Raw genomic sequence first — 8,608 nt, forward strand, 5'->3', positions numbered from 1 at the left:
AAGTCTTACAACACCAGGTTAAAGTCCAACAGATCTGTTTTGAATCACTAGCTTTTGGAGCGCAGCTTCTTCATCAGGTGAGGAAGGAGCTGTGCTCCGAAAGCTAGTGATTCGAAACAAACCTGTTGGACTATAACCTGGTGTTGTAAGACGTCTTACTGTGCCCACCCCAGTCCAACGCCGGCATCTCCACATTGTGTCAAGAATGAGTTTGAAACAGCATCAAATACTTGCAAGTTTATTAAGGGTTAAATGAACAAACACACTCACAGTCAACACAGGTTACAAGAGATGATTTGTTGCAGAAGAAGGCACAGTATAGCCAGTTGAGGGTAAGCTTTTCTCCTCCCTCTCTTTTCTCCTTTTGATCTCTCATTACAATGGATTTGCTCCTTAGCTCAACCGAAAGGCATTACCTCCCCCATGACCTTCATTCTCGGTTTATCTTCTATATTAGTAGCAAAATATACTAAAGGCTTAAAAATCTCAAGCCATGACATAAACTATCTTTTTTATTTGTGTTAAGAATTAACTTATAGATGTATCGATTAGATTAGAATTATCCAAGGTTATTTTGTATGACGACATATACAGCCTTATTGATTTATTGACATTCTACAAATAACGTATTGCCTCTCAGCAACACTTGCAGTATCTTGGGTTCCATTTTATAAGTAAAATTAATATAAATGGATTTGTTTTGTCTAGAATGGATTCCTTTATAAACTCTTGACCTCTAATTCTAACTTGGTCACCATGGTAGCTGGTCAAATTCCAAAGGACATAACAGTGAGGAAGTGTGGAGTGAGAAGGAAAGATTGGGGCAGGTGGAGGATGGGTGGAATTAGGAGGAGATATCCTTTTTACCCAAAGGGCAACATACATGTGGGAGGGTCACCTCAGGAAGGACAGCAAAATGGACTAAATAAGTAGGGTCAAGGCAATTGGCTTTGTAGGATTCAAGAGGGCAAGTAGATGATTAATTAAAAAATCAACGGTTGGGCCTAATGTTCACCATTCCTATAAATTATTGAATCTTCCTATGCTACAGTTGCATAATGTTCACATGGACATTATGAAAGAAAAACTTTTTTCTCTTAACCTAATTCATTTAATTTAGGCATCTGCTAAGGGTGACTAGAAGTTACCTTGTAGCAATGTCCACATCGAAACAAATAATTTAAAAAAATTAAAGGCTGCTGTTCCTTTGTAGTGGTCAACAGTTTTCAACTGTTTCCTCAATATCCCTGCCTGACATCCGGCGAAATCTTGTGGAGATGATGCCGCCGCCGCCGCCACCCCCCCCCCGCCCCACACTCCACCTTTCGAGAAGGCCCAATGCATAGAATATAGAACAATACAGCGCAGTACAGGCCCTTCGGCCCACGATGTTGCACCGAAACAAAAGCCATCTAACCTACACTATGCCATTATCATCCATATGTTTATCCAATAAACTTTTAAATGCCCTCAATGTTGGCGAGTTCACTACTGTAGCAGGTAGGGCATTCCACGGCCTCACTACTCTTTGCGTAAAGAACCTACCTCTGACCTCTGTCCTATATCTATTACCCCTCAGTTTAAAGTTATGTCCCCTCGTGCCAGCCATATCCATCCGCGGGAGAAGGCTCTCACTGTCCACCCTATCCAACCCCCTGATCATTTTGTATGCCTCTATTAAGTCTCCTCTTAACCTGCTCAGGCACATAACAGGCCAGTGGCCACTGAACAATTAAAGGCTGGCAGCTCTAGTGTTAAGCAACACAACCAGGGAGGCTGTAGCTGCTGTACTGAGTTCTCTGATCGAGGAGAGACGCAAGCACAGGTGAGTGATGGCAGAAGGGGGTTATGGGGCAGAGGGTATGTTGGCCACTAATGCAGGTGTGTGGCTCTCAGCAGGCCCAAGGGACATTTTCTTCCCTCCTCCCACCCCATTCTCTGCATGGCATTAATTCCTAATTAAGTGCCTCAATTGACCGTGGGGAAAAATGGCCATCATGGACTTGCCACCATGGACTTGCATAGGATAGGAATGTGGCAGGGTCCCCACCTGTCCCACTACACTTCTGCCATCAAGCTCACCATGGTGGAGGGCATATGATGTCATCCATCAAATCCAGGGTTGGTTGGATTCCCAATACTGACTGAAAGAGAAGAGGGAGGGCGTCAACTTGGTTCACAAGCCTTTATATATTCACTGAAAGAAAACAAATTGAGCTCGAGATAACCATTGGTCCTTAATGCACAGTAAGGAACAATGTGCTTGTTAGGAAAAACATAAGAACACCAGAAAAAGGAACGGGCCCTTTGTACCTGTTCTGACATTCAATATTACAGCTGATCATCTTCCTCAGCTCCACCTTCCCAAACTATCACTATAACCTTTTAGTTCCCTTAGCATCTACAATCTATCAGTCTTTTCTGTATTAAGCATCCACAGCACCCCTGGAGACACTTTGAATGAAAACATTTCTCTTCTTCTGTGTCCTTAATGGTTGACCTCTTGTCCTGAGATTGTGAGCCCTAGTTCCAGACTCATCAGCCAGGAGAAACATCTTCCCTCACCCCCAGCATCAACTCCCCTCATGCACTCCCTACTTAAGGTAGGAATGTTCCATGGGTAAATGTTCTGTGTTTACCATATTTCAGCTGGATGAAACAGGACTCGAAGCGAGAGACATAGAGTTGGTGATGGCCCAAGCAAACGTCTCAAGAGGAAAAGCTGTGCGGGCACTCAGGCACAACAAGAACGATATTGTCAACGCTATAATGGTGAGATACTTTCCCCATTTTTGTTTTATATTCGCCTCGTAGTTATTCTTGTCTTCAGAAAAGAAATGACTTGGCAAGCTTGTTTGTGTGGAGAAGGTGAATTGGATGGTATAGTGGGTTTGGACTCTGGCCTGGTCCTTCATCTCTGGAAACTGGATTAAGCTTGGCTCAGCTTGATGAGTTTGAAAGTCTCCTTGCTGTGACTGTGATTAAAGTTGGTTGAGATGAGTCTGGGGCCATCCTGAAAATAAAGGAAAATATTACTGATTCTGGAAATCTGAAATAGAAACAGGAAATGTTGGAAATTCTCAACAGCAGGAAATCAAAACGAAAGCTATTCGATTGTTAGAATTTCAACTGATTTATGTAATTCTCTCCAGGGAGGGGAACTTCTATGTATCCCAGCCTGGTTGATGCTTAATGCCCTCTCGGGGCACCCAGTTGTACGATCAAATAGCTGTCCAGGTTTGGCAATAAATGAAGCTTTGCTGGTGTGTTCCCCACATCCTGAGAAAGTCATTCCATACGTAGTGGGACTTTAACCATCGGCTGGAATGCCACCTGCTGCTTTAAACCACTGGCATCATTAGCATGTTGAATGCTGATTCCCATCTTGACCAGGTGGCGGGGGTGGGCAAGAAGCATCTCCAGAAAAGCAGACTGCTAAGGGTTGCCCACTGGTTCTCAGCTAAGTATAGGAACAGGGAGAACATGGAGTAGGGCTAATGATATATGATTGGCTGGGGTAGGGAATGCAGGCATGAGTCCAGGGCAGGAGGAGGCCTAAATCTTCCTTGTGGGGCCAGGGGAACCTTCCCGCTGGCGGCCCATGGAATGTAAGAAAATTTACCTGAAACAACGTACTCCGCTTTCAATCCTCCTGGGCTAAGTGCTTAACAGGCAGGATAGCTCTAGTGGCTTCCTCGTGTGGCTAGAGTTAAACATCTATTTGCATATTTAATGAAGGATCCTGCTTGATGCCTTTGGCACTTGCAGGTTAATCATAGAATTTCATCATAGAATTTACAGTGCAGAAGGAGGCCATTCGGCCCATCGAGTCTGCACTGGCTCTTGGAAAGAGCACCCTACACACAGTCAACACTGCCACCCTATCCCCATAACCCAGTAACCCCACCCAACACTAAGGGCAATTTTGGACACTAAGGGCAATTTATCATGGCCAATCCACCTAACCTGCACATCTTTGTACTGTGGGAGGAAACCGGAGCACCCGGAGGAAACCCACGCACACATTGGGAGGATGTGCAGACTCCGCACAGACAGTGACCCAAGCCAGAATCGAACCTGGGACCCTGGAGCTGTGAAGCAATTGTGCTATCCACAAGGCTACTGTGCTTAATATTGAATCCAGAGGGATCCAGCCCAGATATGAGTGGGTAAAACACTTCAAATCTATTTTCTTTTTAAACTGCCTATATGTTCAGTTGTTTCCAAGTGGTTGGGGTCAAAATGACGTTACGTGGATTAGACAGTCAGCTATGCGCCATCGGAGGAGGTGAGTTAGACATGAATCTTTATTACGAGTACAACCATTTACATATTTTTTTTATTTCCTCTAGGAATTAACAATGTAAGCTGCAAAAAGAAGATCTATTTCTATATATAATCACTGGATATTATCAACATTATAAACTATAACCAAACTGTAAATCATACAAGTTTGCATCTGTTATACCACTAATAAAGTCAGACTATAGAAACCAAACCAGAACTTGCCTGTATTTGTTTGAAAGAACAAGGGGAAGGTAAGGGTACAAATGAAGATTGTCGAGTTCCACTCGAGAGACTTGAACAGATAGTTCAGGCTGAGACTTCAGTGCAATACTGACTGAGGTGTTGTCTTTCAGATGAAATGTTAAACTGTCTTCCCCTTCAGGTGAATGTGGAGATCCCATGGCACAATTAGAACAGGAGAATTCTACCCGGTCCAATATTTATCTCTCTACCACCATCACTAAAGTGGATGGCGTGGTGATTATCTAATTGCTATTTGTAGGACCCAGCCTTGAGTAATTTGGATCCCATATTTCTAAGGTTATAACAGAGATTACACTTCAAAAATACTTCTTTGTCTGTAAAGCACTTTGAGATGTTCTGAGATTGTGAAAGGTATCCTATAAAGCAGGTTGGTTCTTTCTTTCCAAAGTGAGATGTGAGCTGGTGATGGCCTTCATGGTTCAATAATCTTGTAAAACTTGCTGCCCCAGCTGCCCCCGGTGATTGAATGAGATCGTCCAGCCAGTTGGTAAGCCATGGGTACAGGTGGATCTCAGATTTGAACCCTACTTTTTGTTTTGTTTGGACATGTTTGGGGTAAGCTCTGAGGCATCACCATGGCAGAATAGCCTTGCAGACATTCACTTGTCAGCGTTCATCCATGTGCGAGGGCATATGGCGAGGTGGAATCGTTTCCCTTTGCTAGGCAACTTCCCAAGAACTTCTCAATGATAGTGCAAAAGACAATTTTCAATTCAGCAGTACATTGGTCATGTTGCCATGCTGATTCTTTCATACCTTCTCCTTGTGCTGTTTTCCCCCCCTCCCTCCCCCGACCTGATGTTCATCTATTGACCTATTGCACCTTTTGAGAGGAGCAGTGTTGAATATTTTCCAGCGATAACTGGACATGCTTATGCCTTAACAGGGATTCTAAATTTGTTCTGTTCAAGTGATTTGACAATTAGCAGCAGAACTTTAAGATTAAAAACAGTTTTCACAACCACCAGACATCCCAAAATTGGTTTACAGCTAATAAAGTACTTTTGCAGCGGGGTCACTGTTGTAATGTAGGAAACATAGTTGCCAATTTGCACACAGTAAACTCTCACAACCAGCAATGTGATAATGATATGTTTGTTTTTTGTGATGTGATTGAATGATGAATATCGGTCAGGATACCAGGCATAACTCCATGGGATCTTTTATATCCATCCAAACAGGCAGATGGGGCCTTTGTTTAATGTCCCCTCCAGAAGATGGCAATGCAGCACTCCCTCAGTGCTGCACTGTATTGTTAACCTTTATTTTTATGCTCAAAAGTGGATTGGGACTTGAAGCTTATGGCCCAGAGACCAGGCTGTTACCAACTGAGCCACAGTTTACACAAAATCAAAACTTTGATCAAGATTTCAAACTACCTGCTTAGCTTTTACTTCAAAGAGAGACAGAAAACTTTACATAAACACAATAAGGATGCTCGCAGTACCGACAGTTTTTGTTAATATTGAGAATTTGAAAGCAATGATTATTAAAAATAATTTGCTGCATAGAGGTCAAAGTACACCACTCCTCATTGTGCAACAATATTTGTGAGTTTCTTTGATTATTCAGTATAATTTGAAAACATTTTGGAAGATGCATTTTGATAGAATTTTCACATCAAACCTCATATTGTTTTTGAGATGGGGCAGGGGAGTCTGGGGAAGATATGCAAGTGATTTTAGCAGTTGTCCGACCTTTTGATGCTACAGAGAATTTGGGAACAATTGATTTGCCAACTTTATCTGGAATAGTCTGTGACCCAACTTCAAATGTGATTTAACTACAAGCAAAGCACTGAGAAAATAAATCTGATTTCTCGAACCATTAAATTTAAATTCTTAGTTATGTATTTCAGAGGGCATGTTCTTCTCTCCCCCAAGGTGGCTGTCTGAGCCAGTGGTTGTATATTGATGCAACCAGCCGCCTTTACTTCGAGTAAACATTTCTTTATGCAGTTGCAATGTGGAAGAAAACATTTTTATGTTTCCCCAGAAATGTCTACACTTGTGGAAACCTCTTGCACCTTTTTTAAATTCTAGGGAAAATTAGGAACAGGAGTATAGTTTTAAACGATTCAGCATCTCTATCGTGCTTTGCCATTCAATTAGATGATGGTTCAATTGTACCTCAACGGTACTGGAATAAGTTCTCATGGCTGAATTGCCACCTCTTATCCCCTTATTCCTACCCAATAGGGAGAAATGTGCAGCATTTTTCTTGTACAGCTTTTATTATGCATGGACATACATTTATTTTATCAACCCATTTTAGTCGTAAGGTTTAGATTCATTACAATTTGCACTCCTTTTTTGTTGTGGATAAAGTGTACTTTTTTTTTTTTTTTTGAAACAATGACTTTTTGCTTGGGTTTACCAGGTGCAAATGAAAGCGGTGATGGTGTCACCACAGGATTTTGCTGCTCAGCCCTCAATTTAATGATGCAGCAGTAGCTTTGACCAATTTAGAGGCTGGTTCAAACTACCTGACCTCCTCCTTCACCCACTCCCATCACCCCTCTGTGGTACCCTCAATAACGACGCTTAGAGTGTAAACGGTAAAAAAGGCTTTAATAAGCTTAGACGTGTGCTAACTAGGGTGCCGCCCACAAGGCGGCCCCTTATATACGGCTCCCAGATGGGCGGAGCCAGAGGCGGAGTCCCCAGGGCTCCAAGCCTGGTCTTAAAGGGGACATCACCTTACATGATGACAAGGGTACAGTGTTACAGTAACCGTTCATCACATTCACCCCCTGTTTTATAAAAAAAAAAAAAAAGTCCGGCGGGGGTGAAGTGCCATCATAAGTCCATTCGTCTCGGTGGCCGGATCGTCATCATCGACCTCCTCAGCTCGGGCGGTGGTGCGGCGGACACAGACATCTTGGTTGAGGGTACGTCCGGGAGCACGGCGGTCGGAGCTTTGGTCCGGTTTGGGGTAGGGGAACGGGGCGCAGGGAGAATAGGTGGGGCCGGAGGTAGCGGTGATGGCGTCGGCGGGGTGTATGGGGGGGGCGCTAGGGGGAGCACGCACGGTAGGTGCTCACCAATGGGGACTGGGGCCGGGAGGGGGTGTGTTGTAGGGGGTGCCGGGTCCTGCAGGGGAGCGGCGCGGGAAGGGGCGTCTGTAGTGGGGGATGCAGCAGGTGCCAGGTCCCGGAGGGAAACCGTATCTTGCCTGCTGTTGGGGTACTCTATGTAGGCGTAATGGGTTGGCGTGGAGTAATCTGACCTGCTCGACCAGGGGGTCCGTTTTATGGCTCCTCGTGTGCCTCCGGAGAAGAACAGGTCCCGGAGCCGTTAGCCAAGGTGGAAGCGAGACCCCTGGGGAAGACAAACAATCGGTTGTGAGGGGTCTCATTCGTGGCCGTGCAGAGGAGTGACCTAATGGAGTGTAGGGCATCGGGTAGGACCTCCTGCCAGCGGGTAGTTGGGAGACTTCTCGACCGCAGGGCCAGAAGGACAGCCTTCCACACTGTCGCGTTCTCCCTCTCCACTTGCCCATTTGCCCGCGGGTTATAACTGGTCGTTCTGCTCGAGGCGATGCCTTTGCTGAGCAGATACTGACGCAATTCATTGCTCATGAACCTTCATCATCGTATTTTGGTCGTTTGGTCGGGGTTGATCGCTCCCACACGCGGGTAGTCTGAGTCCTCAGCCGAGTCGGACTCAAAAAATGGCCGCCGCCGTCGGTTGCACGTGTCGGGTCGAGAAGATGGCTGCCGACAAGATGGCCGCTCCCATGATTCGCACGAGGCTGATGATGCGTCAGAAGGGGGCGTGTCGGGTCGGTGCGCAGCCGCATTGCGAGGCCTGCGGGCCTGAGCCTGATTTTCGGGCCGGCTGTTCTTTGTTCTTCTGGCCCCTGGGCCTGGCCAGGCAGACCCTCGCAAAATGCCCCTTCTTCCCGCAGTCGCTGTAGATCGCGGAGCGGGCTGGGCAGCGTGGGTGTGGGTGCTGGCCCTGCCCGCAGAAGTAGCACGGTGTGTCCCCTTGATGAGCAGGCCGCCGCGTGGCACAGGCCTGTAACATGGCTGAGTCTGAGGAAGTCCGGGCGGGGG

General features: G+C 45.6%; 1 protein-coding gene across 2 annotated transcripts in view; it reads left to right on the forward strand.

Moving 5' to 3' along the window:
* The window catches only part of LOC140385713 (uncharacterized), a 127,688-nt gene extending 123,190 nt beyond the window's left edge, over positions 1-4,498 (forward strand). For both annotated transcript variants that reach the window (XM_072468158.1, XM_072468159.1), the window contains 2 exons: positions 2,650-2,772; positions 4,353-4,498. In XM_072468158.1, the coding sequence (XP_072324259.1) occupies positions 2,650-2,772; positions 4,353-4,367 (138 nt within the window). In that variant the 3' untranslated portion in view covers positions 4,368-4,498. The remainder of the gene's footprint in view (positions 1-2,649; positions 2,773-4,352) is intronic.
* Positions 4,499-8,608: the final 4,110 nt, after the last annotated feature.

Source organism: Scyliorhinus torazame, chromosome 11 (assembly GCF_047496885.1).
Source record: "Scyliorhinus torazame isolate Kashiwa2021f chromosome 11, sScyTor2.1, whole genome shotgun sequence".
NCBI classification, from domain to species: Eukaryota; Metazoa; Chordata; class Chondrichthyes; order Carcharhiniformes; family Scyliorhinidae; genus Scyliorhinus; species Scyliorhinus torazame.